This window comes from Rousettus aegyptiacus, unplaced genomic scaffold, assembly GCF_014176215.1.
Source record: "Rousettus aegyptiacus isolate mRouAeg1 unplaced genomic scaffold, mRouAeg1.p scaffold_m13_p_7, whole genome shotgun sequence".
In the NCBI taxonomy this organism is placed as follows: domain Eukaryota; kingdom Metazoa; phylum Chordata; class Mammalia; order Chiroptera; family Pteropodidae; genus Rousettus; species Rousettus aegyptiacus.
Genome location: NW_023416310.1, coordinates 6,738,142 through 6,757,374, shown reverse-complemented (window position 1 = coordinate 6,757,374; position 19,233 = coordinate 6,738,142). Strand labels below are relative to the sequence as shown.

Here is a 19,233-nt window from a genome sequence, read left to right as displayed (position 1 = left end):
GATAATTTACTGCCTATCCCCAGATAATGTAGATATTTAGTAATTCTGACACCTGCAGGCAAATCCAAAAGCATTTGATTCCACACTCGCAAATAGAAATGTTTTTAAACAGAATACTAGTGACAAAAGAGGACTCCTTTCGTTATTAGAAACCATAGCAATGAGTTTATCATTTTACACAAACAGGTTACAAAAACTTCCCAGTAGTTTTATCTATGAGTACAACTAGTTTGACTGTTGGATGGCCATGTTTTTTAAAGCTAATCCTTTAATTATGTCTGAGTTCTGTGATATTTTGAGGCAGTATGTAAAAGCATGTTATGAACTGCAGAACTTAGAACAGATATAGTTTATCCTTTTTTATTCTTAGCCTTAATTTTATTGATGAAGAGATCACAAAGAAAAGTTTCACGAAATGTTCGAAGTTTGTCTATCCAGTTAATTTTCTTTCATTATTCTTTAATTGTCGAATTGATATTTCCTGTTTGACATTAGGAAGTACATTTATTATGACATGGTAATAGTGACAAAGTATTTGTTGAGCCCACTTTTTAAGGGAATTAAGCTTTTGAAAAGTAAATGAAATAGATGAATTTGGCTGTTAAAACTTAGAAATGAAGATGTATAGATATAATGGCTAACCAGTAGATAGGGGTAGAGATAGGCATTGCATTTTAATCATAGGACATGGCTTATTTTATTAATTCTGTGACAAATGAGATAAAAATGGAGTCATTTAAATTTTACACTGTGCCCACTACATCCCAGATATTACGCCAGTGCTGGAGGGACAGAGATGACAAAGGGACAGTCCTTGTGGAGTCCTCATTACATAGGCAATAAGCGATGATAATGAAGACATGGAGAATTGATGAGGGAGCATAATGGAGAAAAACATTACATTTTTCCTGGGGATGCCTGAGAAGACTATACAGAAGAAGAAGTAGGAGTGCTCTTTCAGCTAGTCCTTGGGAAAAGGAAGGCAGCTTTAGCGGGCTGGGGAGCGCTGAGTGGGGGGCAGGAGCCTGCAAACCCCATAAAGGTAGGGGTTGTGTGCTGTTCGCCGCACTATCCCCAGCGCTCAGAATGAGACCTGCCTTGCGGAGGAGCTCAGTCAATATTTGCCGAAGGAACCAATAGGTAGGAGAATATCTTACGAAATATCAACACATTCGTTGATGGCTTACTGTTTGTCAGCCAGTGCCTTGTGTACTTAGTTCAAAATGTTTCTCATCAGTCCTCGGAGGCAGGTATTACTTTCCTCTCAATTTTATGGATATGAAAACAGGCTTAGAGAAGGTAAATAATTTGTCTAGATAAATAGGAAGCAAGAATTCGGCTAGGTCTAGCAGAGGAGAATGTGGTAGCTAGAGGGGTATAAAAGATCAGGTTGTCGTTTTAATAGAAGGAAGAGGTATTGTTTGTATGCCGATAGGTGAGCCGGCAGGGCATAAGGAGGAATTTACTGGCCAGAAGAAGGAGGAGATGGGTATGCATTACATTCCTTTTCCTCCTTTTCTGTCTACATCTCCATCCACTTTTCAGATAGATTCCCTTTTTCTTGCTCATCTTTTACATGACATTGTTTCTCAGTCTCCTTTCATTTCATTCTACTTAATTTCCCTTCAATTCGTATTCACTTCTGTGGCAAGAACTTTGCGCCATGTGTCTAACTCACGTTTTTCTCCAAAATTCCTGACCTGCATGTCCACCTGCACACTGGGCAGTTGCTTTAGGCGTGTGGGAGGTCCAAACGCAGCATTTTCCTAACTGGACCGCTCACTCTCCACTTCCCCTTTCTCACCTCCTCTAAACATCCTCATTCTTCCCTCTTTCCCATCTCGGTAAATGAATTCGGTTAACAGTATTTATTGGATATTTATTTATTCTGTGAAAGGCAGCATGCTAGGTATCTGGAATTTAGCACTAAACATGACAGACAGGAGCCCTAAGTCGTACATCACAGTGGTGAGACCTGTACTTGCAACTGCCCAGGCCAACTCCCATTTGTCATTTGTGTTTCGGCTCCAGTGCTGTTCCTGGGGAGCCTTCCCTGCCCTCCCTCAACTGGGGTAATCACCCCTCCCCCGCGTTTCCCTTCGCCTGGTCCTGTTTGCTTGTTTGGCTTCCCTGCTGGATTTTAAGCTACTTAGAGAGCAGGGTCCGTGTACTGTCCGCTGTATCACCACCACTGCCTGTCACAGTGCTCCGAGCATATAGTAAACACTCAATAAGTATTCGTTGAACAAATGAATAGTCATTTTGCGTTTTACAAAGACCACTTCAGCAGCAGTAAAGTTATGGCGAAGTTCTCATACAGACAAGGCAGATGCTCCGAGTGCACCGCCATGTGTGACTAACCGTTGCTTCTTTGTTTTAATTAGGTAGTGGGTTTTGATTGTCCTACTGTATATAATTTAATTTGTACTGCCTATTTCATTTACTATTGGATATGAAAAAATTAACAGCATTTATAAATATAATCACTTTCAAAATAAAGGCAAGAATGCAGATGTAATATATCAGTTAACAGTTGATAGTTTAACTTAGGCCTTATTTACTTAGATAGGCAGGATTATAAAGGTTTTTAATATTTTCTTATTGATATTTAAAAGCCTTTCATTAAATCATTGTTTCCCTTCAGGAAATCCTAGGAGTGTCTCATGCATCTGAGCAGAGATATGATGCTGAATTCTTTAAGAAGTTCAGAAATCAGAATATTGTTCTCTCAGCAAGAACTTATGCTCGGGTAATTTCTTTTTTGTAAATAAAACAATTATGGTTATAACAATTTCTGAATCTTTGAACCATGCAGTTAATGTTATCACATACATATACCGTCACATTTCCTTTTTTTGTTATAATATTAAGACATGCACAGAAAACGACATCATATTTAAAAATTTCTTCTGAGTTTAAAAAATAAATTCTTGTAACAGCCTTAGATTGAGAAGCATGATACAGAGTAGGAAGAATCAGGAATATTTCAAAGTACTTCACATCAGAACTGCATAAAAAAGTCAATGACGAGTTTTTGAACGTTGTCGTGCAGAATTACTCTTGCATCTCTAAAATTCACATGGGAAACTTACCCCTTGCCTTTGTACAGGAAAGTAACGTACAAGCCCTAGAAATCCTGTTCACGTACCACGGATCAGACCTGCTTGCTCATCGCCTCGCGATCCTCTCCAACTTCCCAGAGACCACTTCTCCTCACGAATATTCCTTTTTGCTTCCCGAAGCTTGGTACGTGACTCCGTTAACTGAATTTTACATTCCTTCTAAATTATAACAATTTTTTCTTTCATGGAGAGCACCTTAAATTGAAAAATAATTTTAAAATAATCTACTGAAACATTTCTTCTGATTATAAAATGATTTCTAACTTACTTTTAAATGACCCCGAAACCAATGTGTGTCTAACGTGAAGAGGCTTTTAATGTTAACTTAATGAACGTGAACTTTCCCTTCTTTTGAAAGCCTCCTGATTTTACTGCCGGGTACTCAATATGTACAGTGTTCTGGTTAAGAACAGGTTTTTAGGATAACAATATCTGTTCGCATTAGTTGTATCTTTTAATCGGGTGTAGCTCTGACAATGTTAGGTAAGAGGTCAAGGGGTCCCAGGAATGTCTGAATTCTATTTCTTTCTGAAATTTCAGAGGCACAAGACAAAATGGGAACTCAAAAAGATACAACTACAGAAGTTGTTTTTTTTGCAGAAATATATTTTTTGACTCCTTGGTGTTCATTTTCAAATCGGATGGAACCGTTAGGCCAGATGAATGCAAAGCGTCTGATTTGCTGGGGCCTGTGCGTTTCTCTGCTTACCCGTCGCCGTTTGCCGGGCACCCTCCTGCGCCTGGCAGAGTGGTAGGGGCTCTGAACTGAGTAAAACACAGTGCCTCTCCAGCAGGAGGAACCGGGTATGCCTTACGCGCCAGCAGATTCCCGCTTACAGCCTCATGTGTTCAAACTGAGGAAGAAATAAGAGTCGAAAAGATTCTAAATACATCTGCAGGCTTTTCTGTGTTCTCAGTTGCAGTGCTTGAAAAACTAGTACAATGATCTTGCCACTTCCTCATTTACTGCCTCGAATGGCTGCAGAACTTTCCGTGTGTATCCTCGCTTTTCTGTGAGAGAATGTACACTACACAGCGATGGAGCCTGAGTTTCTCCTGCTTCATCTTCGCTTCAGCCCCCTGCCTTTATTTTGCAAGTGATGATGGCTTTTTAGCAATCTGTTGAATCGATGGGAAACTAGTCTCTAACCTCTAAATTCGTGGCTCCCAAATGCAGAACGGCTGTGTGACGGCGCAGCCTTCAGCCCGCTATTAGGACAGTAGCTTGCAGTCCCCCGCCTCCTCCCCGCTGCCACGCAGGCCTCGTGCTGTCCCTCCGACGTGCCGTGCCTGCTCTCCTGGTAGGAGTTTGAGGTTGGCTGCCCCCTGCCCGCGCGCCGTTCTCCCGGATCTTCGGGGGAGCGGGCCTCTCATCCTCCAGCGCGTTCGCTCAGAGGCCGCCTCCTCAGAAAGGCCTTCGCCGACCCCGCCTCGACACGCCACCTTCGCTTCCTCTCACTCTTTCATGCTCGCCCAGCTTACCTTCCTCGTGGCGCTTACACCTACCACACGATGTTCCTTTTTGTCTTCTTTGCTTCATCCGATCTTCCTTGGCCATCCTATTACAATGTTACTCCCACTTTAAATCCTCCTTTCCTGCTTCGTTTTCTTTCCAGCATTTATCACTGTCTGTCTTAGTTTGGGTTTTTCCTAAAACATCAGCTGCAGTCTACGGCCATGCCACCCTGAACAAGCCCGCTCCCATCTGATCTCAGAAGCTAAGCAGGGTCAGGCCTGGTGGGTACTTGGATGGGAGACCACCGAGGAAGACCAAGTACTGTAGGTGTAAAAAAAAAAAAATAATAAAACAATAAGGGATTGTAAGCTGACAAGGTCCTTGCAATCTGTGAGGTCAACCAAGGTTGCCTCACCTAAAAAAAAAAAATGTCAGCTGCAATTGGACAGGGATTTTTGCATGATTTGTTCCCTTCCTTTCCTGCTGTACCTAGAATAGTGCCTGGCTTGCTGTTGGCACTCAGTAAGTACTTTTTGGGTAGGTGGATGGATGAATGTATGAATGAATGACTATAAATTCCATGAGGGTAGGACTTCGTGTCTTGTTCATTAACGTAGCCTCAGTGCCTGGAAGAGTACTTGGGCTGAAGCAGTAACTCACTGAGTTGTTCTGAATGAGTGAGTGTATGTGGCAGGGGAGGCGGGGTTTTACGTTTCAGAGGCTAAGCCGTGTGATAGTTTGGAAAGCAATAGTAAGTTCCACTCACAAGGTGACCTTTTAACTGCTCTCTATTGAGATCCCATTGGCAGAACTTTTACCTCTGCATTTAATCGAAGTTTGATTTACCAATTTGATTCAACCAAATTTTATGATTACGATTGCTGGGGAACTTCCATGGCATGTGTTATTTTGTGTTTTATATCATCACTCTTAAATCATATGTATTTGACATTGATGAAATGTGACAGAGTTTTACAAACCTTTGAAATTACATATCTGTCATTGATGATACATCTTTTTATTATGTACCTATGCTTAGATTGTCATTGCTATAAAACATTTACACTTTACATTCTAGTTGACTTCTAATTTTTAAGTAGAAAGGTGACTTTTTTACCATCTTTATTAGCTTCCGCAATTTGTAGTAATAGAGATTTTTCATAAACAAAGATTTTTTTTGACTTCTGGTATTTCGATGTTTATAGCATGTCTTATTTTCAACTAAAATTTTTCTAATTACATTAGTTGACATTTGATATTATATTAGTTTCAGGTGTTATAACACTTTTTAGAAGGATTATTTAGATGTTTCATTTATACCTCTTATTGTAAAACCTTTTCAGAATGATGAAAGCAGTCAAATTTAAAAGGTTGTAATTTAAACAGTGGTCTGTTGAAAGAGTACAGCATAGGGGTACAAGCGTTGACCCAAGAGCCAAGTTGCCCAGATTCATGATCTTGGATAAGTTTCTTAACTGCCCTTCAATCTTCTCCCCTGTGAGATGGTGATGATTTCACTTACTTCATAGTGTTGGGAGGATGATTAATGAGTTGATGTACATGCGTTACTGAGAACAGTGCTTGTCACCAAGTAAGTGCTACTTAAGTGTTAGCTTTTGTTAATGCAGAATCCCACGTTTCGGCCTTTGCCTTATATGTTTATGTATGTCATATATTTGTGTTTTAAACTTTTTATTGGAATGATTCTATAGTTACAGAAAAGTTGCAAAGATGGAGACTTCCTGTCTACCTTTTCATCTAGCTTACCCTTTCTTCTTACATAATAGCATATTTGTCAAAATTAAGAAGTTACTGCTGGAATCGTCAGTTCTGTATATAACGTGACATATGCGTTCCTAAAAATCACTGCACTATGCAAAACTGTGCAATGAAAACCACAGGGTTTATGGGGAAAATGGGGTTAGGGTCTAGCATTGAAAAACTTTGTGCAATGGAACAAAATTAGGAACCTAATAAAAATCGTTCCATAGTTTTACGTGTTAATTGGTTAAGAAACGCATAAACATTAAAATATGGTACTTTACCTTGAATAAGACCTGAAAACGACTTTGCTTGTGGAAATGAGTGTTGAAAGAGTTGCAGCTTGTATGTTATTGGGAGGTGGAGGAAGAGTGTGATCCGAATCTGATGTGATCTGAATCTGCGGGTCGACGTCTGGGGGGTGTGTGTCCATGCCCATGTAATCTGATGTGGCGTGTTCCAGCCGAGTGCACTTTTCCGTGTTTACCTAATGTTTCTTGTGGACGAAGTCGTGCATTAGCAAACATGAAATTTGTGTTATGCTCAAGTTGTTCCCTAATATATCAATTCATTGGAACAAATTTACATCTTCAAAACATCATAGCAGAACTGACTGGGCAATACTATTAACTAAACTACATATTTATTTAGACTTAACCAGTTTTTCTCCTGATATCGTTTTTCTGTCTCAATATCTGATCCAGCATACAGTATTGCATTTAAACTTCATTTATATTGAATATGTGGAAATAAAACTCTGTTGTTCAATAAAGAAATTCTTTGACATATATATTTATTCGACAATGAAAATTGATACTCATGTTTATAGTCCTGGATTACCTCCGGAATCAACAGGAAAGATTGAGTTACATTTAGTGTATTTTGAGATACTGCAGTACTTAAATTTTTTATAGTATAAGCGGCAAAATTCTATTGATGGAAATAGAATATCCAGAACACCTCATTTGTTTTTTTGTTTTTTTTTACTCATACTAAAAAAGCTGTTACTATAGTAACTTAGCAATTTGTTTGCTCGTGTATATCTAAGCGTAGATTTTTCGATGACAAGTTCGACTGTGAAAAGCATGCTGTAACACGCAGATGGCCCGTGCCTGTGTGAACCGTGGAATTGTGTTTTAGATGTTTCCATCTTCTTGTCTGAATTTGCGACTGTATGAATTATTTTGTTGACTGATAATTATACTATACCTTTAGTTCCACAGCAATTTATGTGATGCATCTTTGAGGATAAAAATAAAAAGCGGCCGAGTGAGAATTTTAAGTCAGTGTCCCCCTGATCTTATGTCAGTATTTACCTAGTCCCCCATTCAGAAACTGCTGTCGTCCTCGAGAGTAAAAGGCACTCTTACCCGCCTGCATTTAGAACAGCGTTGCGAAACAGTGGATGATCAACTGTTCGACAAACCCAGTGCAGAAGTATTCCTCCTGTGAGCTGTGGGCCCAGGGCCTCTGTGCTGTGCGTGCTTTGATTCCTGTGTCTTGGCCATTTTATTCCCTCACTAACCCGAAATCACCACTGCTGTCTCTCTCTCTGCCCCATTTGATAATGAACAGAAAATCCAGCGTCCCCAGGAATTTCCTCATTACCATTTTCCATTGAGAAGTACCATCAGGTAAATAAGCTTTTCATCCTTTTCTTCTCACTGATAAGTGTTTATCATTTACCCAGCACTAGGAGGCCTTTGGGTGATTAATTTGGAGGATAATTTTCTGTTTTCAGAGACTGCTAATATTCCGTGACAGGATTTTTCTTTAATGACCAGACTTACACGTCCTCATAATAAAGTGCAGTGAATCTAGTGACACGTGCGCTGATGGTTAATAACCGTTCAGTGAATAAATGATTGTCAAGTGAGGAGACTTGGAATTTACAAGGGATTGGTGTGACAGAGTAAATAAGATGCAGCTAAAAGCTTGCTTTCTGCAACGCTCTGTAAAGGAAGCCTGTCTTTGAGCTTTCAGACCACAGCAAGGTGCCACGGCAGCTGTGCTCCCGACCTGCCTGTCACTTGGGACATGAGTATCTTCTGTGTGTTCACGTTTTTGGCTTTGTGTATTTTTGACTCTCTTAAGCCTAGGGACCATGAGGGCCATTTGGCCATGACACACCTTGAATTTTATTAAACTTTTGATTCTTAAATGCACGTAACATAAAAGTCACTAGATGAATCGTTTTCGGTGTTAGCACACTCACGCCGCTGTGCAGAGTTCTCGTGGAACAGACATTGCACCATGCCATAGGAACGCCCGTTTCTTCCTCACCCGATGACCGCCTTTCCTTCTGTCTCTGTGAATTTGACTGTTCAGTGTTTGGCTCTTTGTGACTGCCTTATTTCACTTAACATAATGTCCTCAAGGCATGGCACACTTTTATGGAAATTAATGTTATGATTAAATAAGATTTAGAGCGATTAGAGTGGTTTGCCACCTGTGGGTCGTCTTAAACGACACAGGTAAATGCGAGCTCAGGATGGGAGGCTGTGTCACCGTTGTTGCCTGACTGCTCGTGGATAGAACACACTCGGCTTCAAATTGGTGACGTTTTGGTATTTTCCATTAGTTCGGGGGGTTTTCAGAGATAAACTGATTTGAATTACCTTTGTCATTGAGGTCAAATTTGACTCTAGGCAGCTTTCAGTTCAGAAGGTAAATTAATGTTTGGTTGATTTTCTTTTTTCTCTTCTTGAAAAGCAACAGAACACAGTACTAGAATCAATTACCACTGGCTTATTAGTTTCATAGTTTTAAGGATATTCTGGGAAATTTTTCTCCCATAAGAAACATAATAATGTTTCTTGCAGAACAGATGTTGATTTTTAAATTTCCTTTTTTTAGTGAAATTTATAATCATGAGTACCTGTGAAACGGATTTAAAAATTAAAGCATTTCTAAATTACTTTGTTAGTTCATTTTCACTAAAAGAACACTTTAAAGAAGGTGATGAATGAGTCATAGAAAATTTTGTGTTATTTTAATAAAAACTTAGGGAAAATGTGCCATATACAGGCATTATAGTATGTGAAATAGGTGGATACAAATATGAGTCAGATATGGTCTTGTCCACAGATAAATTAGAACCTAGTAGGACGATCAGATAGGTTCGGTATAGCTACAACTACCATAAAATTAAAATATATTAAAACATGTGTCATAGAGGAGTACAGATAGGTTTAGAGAGGGGTGAGACGACCTTCTGGGCCGCAGGTGGTGATTCCATAAGAAGTAAAGGTTTGATCCCGGCCTTGAAGGTTGAATGTGTTTCTGGTGTCTGGAAGTTTGAGCAGGTAAGTGTCATCTGAGTACTTGATGTGACGTTATTCGGCTTATTCAGCCTTCAGAGTCCAATAGATGTTCCCACTTAATTGGTTGGAAATGAATTAGTGCAGAGGATTTCCAATGCACAACATGCATCTCTTTTTACTTATGTTTTTATATGGTTTAGTCCTCTTCATAGAGATTTCTTTTTCCTTCCCTGAAATTTTTAAAAAGCAGTTTTTATGGGGCCTTCTATTCCCATATTCCCACCATAATTTTGTTGTAACGAAATTCCACCTAAACTGTAGCCTCGATCATGAAATAACATGGACAGATTGGGGCATCGCATTCACTTTTTTGATTCTCCCAGGAAACATAAAAATGTGTCTTTTCCCTTTAAAGTTGAAAAGGTCTTTTCGAGCCACACTCCTCTCGCTCAGGCCCGCTTCCACGTCTGCAAGTGTACTTTCCCTTCTAATAAATCTTTTCTTTTCTGCTGTAAAAATAAATGAATAAACGAAGTCGAAAAGTTGATTAGTTACATAATCAAAATTCAATTCCCAAATGCACAGTTTACTTCCGAGCTGCTCTGAGCAAAGAACAGTCAGTTGGTTTGCGTTTTAGGCTTGGAATGAGTACTTGCCCTTCACAGTGACCGTTAATGGGGAAGGAGAAGAGTACTTCACAGAATGGGGTCATGTCGGCAGTTTCTGTCCAAGAACGGTCTGCTGTTCGGATCAGGGAGGAAGCGCCTGATCACCTCCACGGACGGGGCGCACGCTCTGGGCTGGCAGTGGGCCAGTTGGTGTGTGTGTCTCCTGGCACTGTGGGCCTGTTAGATCTTGACTCAATTAGTTCTTGTCTTTCTGGTTGTTTAAAGCAACAAAACGGATTCAGGGCAATTTCTTTGATTAAGAAGGTAGAATAATATCTCAGAGTGATATTTGTGGGTGTTGGAAAGTATGTTGGTACCAATATTTGTTATATATTTGGTACTCTGAAAAGTACTAGAGTAACGAAGGTGGACTGATCAATTAATTCATTTCCTAACCTACTCAACAAACATTTCATGATTGACTGCAAACATTTTAAAAAATTACAAATTTTATGTTTCGCATATAATTTTCATAACATGTTTATGAGATAAGCAGAAAAAAGATGATCGTACTTTCAGGGCAAAACGTATAAGAGGCATTAGCGAAATATATTTTGAAATAAGGAGCTATTTAAAATGTAATCTTAATTACATTATGATTTCAATGTGTATGTAACTATTGTCAGATATCTTAATGCAGTTTAAAGTTTCTGATTTTTATTTGAAATTAAGAATATATTTGAGGGGTACTTTTTAAAAAAAAACTGTTTCGTTCCCCTAAAAAAATGTATTATTAGATCGAGCATTACCTAGTGATACCAATTGGTACTCTTTTCATAGAGATGAGATTTGTCTTTCATTAGTTGTTCTCTTCCGAAATTTAAATTCCTTGACCGATAATTTCAGAACACGTGATCCTTAAGAAGATTATAACGTCTTCTGAATGGTTGAATTACCTCAGGGAAATAGTCCCTATAATTCTTTTTGATCACACAATGTCTTTTCCAGTCAAGATTTCATTAATATGTTAATACTTGTCTGTAACAGCAGTGAATCTCTTTATCACACTATATTTAATTAACATATAAATAACCCTGTGAGACACTTTCCCAATTTCTGATATGGGAAAGCCTGTTTAAATATTGTATTTGTAATAAGTAAAATTCTATTAAGAATCAAATTTATATTTTGTAGGCAAAGCATATGTATTCTTTAAAAAAAATGTTTTGACTTCAGCGTGAGCCCATTTTTTAATCCTAAAGGTTTAGATACTACATATAATAACTGTGGAGGAAAAAATTCGTGGCGTGTAAATGCTGGGGTCACACCACATGGTGTTGACATGTATTTGATGTGGAGGGGTGACAGCGTGGTACACTGGGAGGAGCAAAGACTCCGTCAGAAACATGGACATATGTCCTGGTCCCGATACCTGCCAGCCGCGTGACTTTTGGGAAGTTGCTTAGCTTCCCTGCAGTTCAGCTTCTCTGAGTGTTAACTGGGGAGACTGTAGAGGTGTTGTGACGACAAAGTGATCTCTGAGCTGCGGCACCTGGCACAGTTTCTAGCATATCATCGATATTACACGTATAGCAATGGTGGTGGTGACAGAGCACGCAGCTGTAGCAGCAGCCTCGGCTTTCCGGTGCACGTTGGCAGGACTGTCATAGGTGCCTGTTAGTTTCTAGTGCGTCGAGTGGTCCTGCATCAGATGGACGCGTAAACACAGTGCAGAGTCATAGCGGGGAGCGTCCTCCCTGGTGGCCCTGTTGCTTTCATCTCTCAGCCGGGGCAGTGCCCGCTCCCGGGTCAGGGGCTCGAGATTTTATCTTTTTAATTTATCGTTCAGATTACGTTTTATATCTCGATGGAATCTTTCTGGTTCTTGAAAGGTTTTTTAATTGTTGGTTGTTTTTGAGAGCTCTGTTTTTAAGAGAATGTCAGTAGATGTGTGCCTTCTGATCATCAAATCATTTATTCATTCAGTAAGTCGATGGTGATTTTGGAACTCATGTAGTTTACTTAACCTGCAAATTTATAAGTGTAATATGTAACCATCGGGTTTTTTTTTTTTTTTCCCGGACTTAAATGAATTTGTGCATTCATATAAATTTAGTTAAAATTCTTTATTTTTGCTGTGCATTTGTGTTGGATGGAAAGCAGTATTTACTAGAAAGGAATATTTACTTTCCATGCGGGGGCTGAGTATTTACTAAGAACTTAAGAAAATAATAGATAAGAACTCCAGGAAAGCGTGAAAAGAATATGTTATCATAAGGTTAAGGAGGAGTAAGTACCAGATGAATTGTCCAGTTATAGGTAGTAGGAGTTTAGAACAGGAAAAAAAGCAGTCTGGCTTGGAATGGTCACAGACACATCTGTGAGAAGCAGTAATTTGAGCTTGAAAAGGTGGGATTCAGGCAGGCAGAATATCGGCGTCCTCACACGGAGGCAGCGCCGCATAAATGTTAGCCACGGGCTGGGCACGGTTAGCTGTAGATAGTGTGTCAAGTGCCCATTCAGCTTAGGCCTAGATGTGGGAATGGGCCGGGATCTCGAAGGGCAGCAGTGGGACGGGCTTCCTGTGGCTCGGCGTCTGTGTGGGCATCGCTCATGGTTTTATGTGGTGTTATGAATAAAAGATTAAAAAACATTCTTCTCTAATTCTTTTGTTCAAACTCCATTAGCACTACAACTTTATATAGGTTCAGGGTTATAATGGACATTGATGCAGTTTATGAACGTTTGGCACATTGCATTAGCTTTGTGGCTGATCAATTCAGAGGTCATATGTGTTTATCTTTGTCCTAGAAGCCTTTTCTGGTTAAATTAATAAACCAAAGGACATTTGTCAGGTTCTGGTTGTCTTTAAGTAATAGCAGATAAGGGCCTCGCCATTCTCCCCGCTGCCTCTGTGTCAGTCTAAGTGACAGAGTGACAGGGAGTGAAACGGACCGGATTTCTGTCTTCCTACTGCGGGTCGTGGTAGACGTGCAGTTCCAGGCCTCCACAGTTTGGGGGCAGTCCTCCTCAATGTGCATTTGGCTCTCATACCTGGATCCTGCACATTTCACACTGGTTCCGTCTCACCGAATGGAGTTCCGGCAGCCCTGAGCCTGCAGTTTCATTATGGTACATGGAAATCGTAATTCACCAATTTTAAGTTGAGCCCCTGTTTTCCATCGGCGCGTGCAGTATTACAATTATGAAAATCATCACAAATATAAATAAAACATGCATTTATAAATATTCGTTATAGGTATAACACCAAACGCTGACTGTAAAAGTTATTACATGACTGTTTTGGAGAATTTTTTAATGTCCATTTTAGCTTGTTATTGTTAAAGTATAGGCTGCTGAAATTGGGTTCGAGGCTGCCGGTTTTTCCTATTAACTTACCTGGTAGTAAGCGTAGATACTCCTCATGTTCCTCAGTGTCTCTTCTTCAAAATTTAGGCTCATCTGTCCAAGTGACAGGTGATAGTGGTGGGGATGTGTCTGTTCATCTGTTGTCCCTTGTTTTTTGTCTTTAAACACCTTTGTGAAGATCAGCTTTTCTCAGTTATTTAACTAACTTTTCTGAAAAATTCTATGGGTCTCCACAGGAGTTTGTGGCTGTCTCTTAAACTTTAATGATTTTATAGACTAGTGCTCCTTAGAAATAATCAAATCATCCCTTGGACGGGATTAAAAATTTATTTTCAAACTTGGTTTTAAGCATTTGGGAGAGAGATGATGCCTCCTGGAAATTGTTACTTATTTCAACTCCATAAATCAGCTCATCACATGTTTTTGTTACTATTTATTGCATTGGCCAGGTGCCATATACTTAGGATGGTGTGGGTTGGAGTTTATTGCAGTTGTTAGGTTTTTGTAAATATAATTGTTGATGGTGATTGTTAATATGGTGCTACTATTTACCATAGAGTAGATCTGGAAATGTCAACCAGTCACATGGGTATTTCACTGCCCATGAAAAAACCTTGCTGGTGTTAATAATAATGATGCTTCTTTTGATGATTTAACACTTACTATATTCCAGGTACTGCTCTAGGGGCTTTGTATAAATGTACTGTTTTGATCCCGTCCAAATCCAGATGAGGTTGGAAGGATTATTATTCTATTTCACTAATGAGTAAATTGAGGCACAGGCAGCTTGAATCTCTCAATCAAGGTTATGCAGCTCTGTGGGGTGGAGTCACATTCTAACAGAGGTTAGACTTCTGAGAGCATACTCTTAATTATGATGGATTAGAATTCAAGAAAATATTTGCTCATCTCTTCATTTCGGGCAGGTAGTATTACGGCGTGTACTAAGTAGATGGAGCTGGGGAGCAGCCGGGTCCCAGAGATTAAGCCAGTGGGGGGAGAAATGAGTCCCAGAGGCTGGCGTTTGTATTCTCATCTCTTTCGTACGCGTTGCTAACATTGAGGATGTTGGTAAGTTTGAGGATCTCTAATTATTCTCTGCTCTATTTTCTAAGTAATTTTTAAATTAAATTGAGCACCGGTGCAGCAGAGAACTCCTAATGATGCCTTTAGCTATTTTTTTTTTTTTCCCAATTTGGCATCTGAGCGATAACTAGCTTTTTGATTGGTTTCCCTTTGCGTTTTGGATCAGTGTGACTTGTTCAGTGATGTTGACTGTAGGGTAGTTATACATGTAGGCCCATGTTATTATCTTTTTTTGTCCTTTATTTACCAGAACATTTTCTTCTGTGCGAAATAATAGAAATAAATATAACTTCACATCTTAAAACCAGTACCTAAAAGGCAGCAATTAGTAGTAATTCACTGTCTGTTTAGCTTTTGTTTCCCAGGTATAAGACATGAATAAAAGAACTTTTTGTAAGTTTTTTTTTGATAAAATTTCTTTGAAATAAAACGTTTATATTTAGTGTAAGAAATAATTGGTGGGAGAAGAGTTGAACATAATAGAACTTGTTATATGTGTTCCTTCCCTGCTGACAGATAAATGTTCTCTTTAAATGAAACCAGCAAAGTTTATTTTTTGGGAGAAAACAATGGCACAGGGTTCTAATATAAAGAATCCTAAAATTAAACAAAAGCAGTCATTATTTTGTAAAGAGATAATTTTAAGTTTACTGTGCACTTTTTTTGTGTGTGTGGGGATGATGCATTTAAATTTTAAGACTTCCCAAGCCAAGTGGAAACAATGGAAGAAAAAGATGAAATAAAGTATGAAAATGTTGTTTTGTGTTTATAGAACTTTACATTCAAAGCGTAAGTTTTATAACTAACCAAACTTTCTACAGTTTTTTTTTGTAAGGAATCATTATGTTTCCTAGGCTTTTTTTTTTTAATCATAATTTTACCTTACTTATTTAGTTATTCATTTACATGACTGATATTTTTGTTGTGAACAAAATTAATGAAAAAGGTTTCTCTGAATTTTATTAAGTATTCTATCATTTTGCTTACCTTATGAAAAAATAAGTAGGTAACATGTGGGTGTTTTTTAGAAGATAACGACAGAACAAATCAATTATTTTGAAATGTAAAAAATAATAAGATTGAGGGAAATATATATTCTAAAATCTTTTTCCCCGGAGGTATAATGACATGTCCAATTATCTAGATTATGGATGCGTACCATCACTAGCACAGCCTGCTCTTTCCTCAGAGGTATCACACGTTAAAGCGATGGTGCCCTGTCTGGACCACAGTAAGAGATCCGTAAATGTTAAAGATTATTACCGTAGCTGATCATCACTGATATATTACTAGCAGCACTATGATTATTGCAGTTGACCCTCAAACAATGTGACGTTCAAGGCACAGGCAGAAACCCGTGCACAACGACATCAGGCCCTCCGCGTACGCACGGTCCCAGCCGCGGTCAGAAATGCGCTCTCAGCGGCGATCAGCACCCTTAGAAATGCGAGGTCGCGCTGGGCCTTGAGATGCAGCGAAGGACTGTGCTAACCGAGCACTCTCTCACGTTGACTTTTCGGGGTGGGCCTCTGAGTGGAACTTGTCTTCAACGTGTGTTGTGATAAAAATAGGTATGTTTTCTTGCCCATTTCTGTTCCGTGAAGGATAACATAGTTTCACAACTTTTTCGTCTTTTAATACCAAATAAATGTTGTTTTGCTGAGGGTCCCACAGCACTGCTGATCACTCTAGTAATAAACCTTGTATTTAGTATATTCTTCATACAGAAAATACAAATCCCAACTTACGATACATTTTTCTAAAATTGTTGTAGCTTATGGAACTATGTCTGCATTTATTAGAAAAGACAATAATAGTTTGTTACGTTTATTGTTTTTCCTCATTCCTCAATTCTTTGCTATAATTTATTCTTATGTTGGAAGAATGAACATTATCATTATTGTATCCAAGTGTTCGTTTTTACTTTTCAGTGATCTGTGATAAACTATTAGTTATTGACGAGGAAGAAAATAAAACAGTTTTTCACTTGGTAACAAATGAAATAGTGTGATTATGACATCTATACTAAATAATCATCTGTATGATTCAGAAATTTAAAAATATGAACTGAAACGCCTTGAGAAGTGTATCTGTTACATAGTTTGCTAGGACATTGCATGCTAGTTAAAATGTGGGTAAAATGCTGTGTTTTTAAAATACTGTATAAGAAATTTCTCATTGCATATGTCTAATGGAGAACTTTGGGTAATTCGCACCAACAGTATCTGCAGGGGGCTGGTGCTCAGCACTGCTCATTCCCAGGCCTTCTTAGTTCCCTCTTCTACTTAAAAACCCACCAGTGGACTCCTGTTATCTGATACATGAATACTAATCTCTTCATCAGCATAATTTCCAAGCATTTATGAAGTGTTTCTTGTGCAAGGCATATTTTATCACCTAGTAGGATAAAAGTACAAAACATAACCTGATAATATACACAGGCATCATTCTTTCTCTGGGGCTGTGATACATTTTAGGAAAATGATACTATTGATACTCAGAAATAGGAGAGAAAATGTTTCATTGAATTATTATATAAAAAAGTTGAAATCTGATTTTTAAATTTTTGTCTTTATTAATTCAGAATTTTTCAGTTTTCATGGTTCTTGGGATGTAGAGCTGCAAGGGACCTTAGAAATAATGTTTGAAGTGTTTCCCTTCAGAAAGTCACGTGCCAGACTCTGCATAGCTAGTTAAAAGACAGATGTGTTCTGTTTCCTTTGCCTCCTGATTTGTAGCACACGGCTCTGCTGTATTACCATACTGTTTTTATCTCACTTTTCCCTTTAAATTTATTCTTAATTTTCTTAATCGGGCCTTTGCCTCATTTAGATTCTCCCGTTATCTTTCAGTGAGATTTTTAACTTGCAAAATCATTTCTTTGCTCTTGCTGTTGCCTGTCCTCGCTGCCCGTGCCGTCCAGTATGGTAGCATTTCGTCACGTCGCTATTTACATTTTAATTAAAATTAATTAAAATTAGGGTTCTCGCTCTTAGTATCAATGGCCACATTTCACGTGCTTTATACTTACACGTGTAGGTAGTGGTCGCGTCCTGAGATCATAGGAATCTCGATCGTCCGCTTTTTGAGGGCAAGGGGCCATTTACGTTGATATTGACATAAAGCGTGGGGTCTTGGTAAACGTTTTGGGACGTGCAAATGAGTACGCACCCACACCGTCCATTAGTTACTTGTCAAATACGTTGTTTTAAATTCTCCTTTTTGACTATTTTATGAAAGAAGAGAAACCAGCAATTTGATATTTTTAACTTACATATTGTATATGACATGTATCATGTACCGCCTTACGTACCATAAACAGGGGTCTTGGAGATTTAAGGTGCTAGAGATACGTTTTGCTACGTGTCTTTCGTGTAGCCAGTCAGTGAGGTAATGTGTGTTTTAAGTGCTTTTGTATTTTTTTCTTTTACTTGAAGTTATGATGGTGACTCGTGGATGATCATCCCTTGGCACGAACGTAAACATCGAGATAAAGATTGGTGCGAGGAGTCGGAGTGCAGGTGAGAAAGCTCCCGCTGTGGCGTGGATGGATGGACGGCCCCGGCAGGTGCTGTGTGGTGTGTGAGGCTGGTCCTTGATTCAGAGAGTTTGAGTGAAGCTTTTTAAAAAAAAAACTGGACTTAGTTAAGTAAAAAATTTTTTAAGGAAAAAAATTTAAATGCTACAGAGGAATTATTCTAAAAGTGATCCTTATTCAAACAATTCTGTTTCATTTTGACGTATTCCTTTTCACTCTTTGACATACACAAGTAATTTTTTTTATAGTTTTTATGGTATGCATGCAATTTTGTTCTTGATTCAGTTTTAATTTTCGTTTTTATAAGATTTAACCTCGGAAGGCCTCAGAATGTAGAGGCTTCAAGGCCTGCGGAAAGGGGTGGAGATGAGGTATGGGGCTTAAAGGGCAGGTGAGAAATGCTTGAATCCCGTTGTCCCCCACGCTCAACGTCGGACAAGTACTCCGTCACTGTTTCTCCTTCTGTGTTTTCCCTACATGAGAGCAGAGGTTTATTTGTTGGACTCATGGATTGAGCCAGAGAAGCTCCAGACTGATCCAGAGAGCTTCCAGATTCCTGGACAGGATGGGGGTGGAGTGATCGGGTGGAAAATTGGCATTTTATGAGAATTTATAACCTGGATGTTGAAGCTCTGGTTCCTTTCCCCCACCCTGCTCCTAGAGTGCAGGGACATTTACCAAGTAGAAATTTGGAGAGTTCTTTTCTGCAGAAATAGAATAGCCTCCAAGAAGAGGCCCATAGATACTGGGATATAGTCCCAAAAGGTTAGTTCACTATTAGGTCACAGTGAATCCAGCAAATGAACAGGTCCTGCCATACCTACAGAGTGTCCTGTACACCTGAGGGTCGACTTCAGCAGGCAGAACAGATGGACAGGACAGACAAAACAAGTAGAAAATGGAACTGAAAGACAGAGGTCATGTAAAAAGAAGAAAACTTTAAAAATTATAATTAATATTTCTTGGGAGATAAGACTGCATTTGTGAAATAACAGTAAGATTTTATAACATAGGAACAATGAACTAAGGG

The 19,233-nt window shown here is 38.9% G+C and overlaps 1 protein-coding gene and 1 pseudogene across 3 annotated transcripts in view; both read left to right on the top strand.

Annotated features, from left to right (window-relative positions):
• Positions 1 to 19,233, top strand: part of NBAS (NBAS subunit of NRZ tethering complex) — a 258,704-nt gene that overhangs the window by 80,484 nt on the left and 158,987 nt on the right. For all 3 annotated transcript variants that reach the window (XM_036224652.1, XM_016144790.2, XM_016144791.2), the window contains 3 exons: positions 2,645 to 2,749; positions 3,110 to 3,246; positions 18,103 to 18,186. In XM_036224652.1, coding sequence (XP_036080545.1) covers positions 2,645 to 2,749; positions 3,110 to 3,246; positions 18,103 to 18,186 — 326 coding nt within the window. The remainder of the gene's footprint in view (positions 1 to 2,644; positions 2,750 to 3,109; positions 3,247 to 18,102; positions 18,187 to 19,233) is intronic.
• LOC118605675 lies at positions 4,790 to 4,908 on the top strand (annotated as a pseudogene).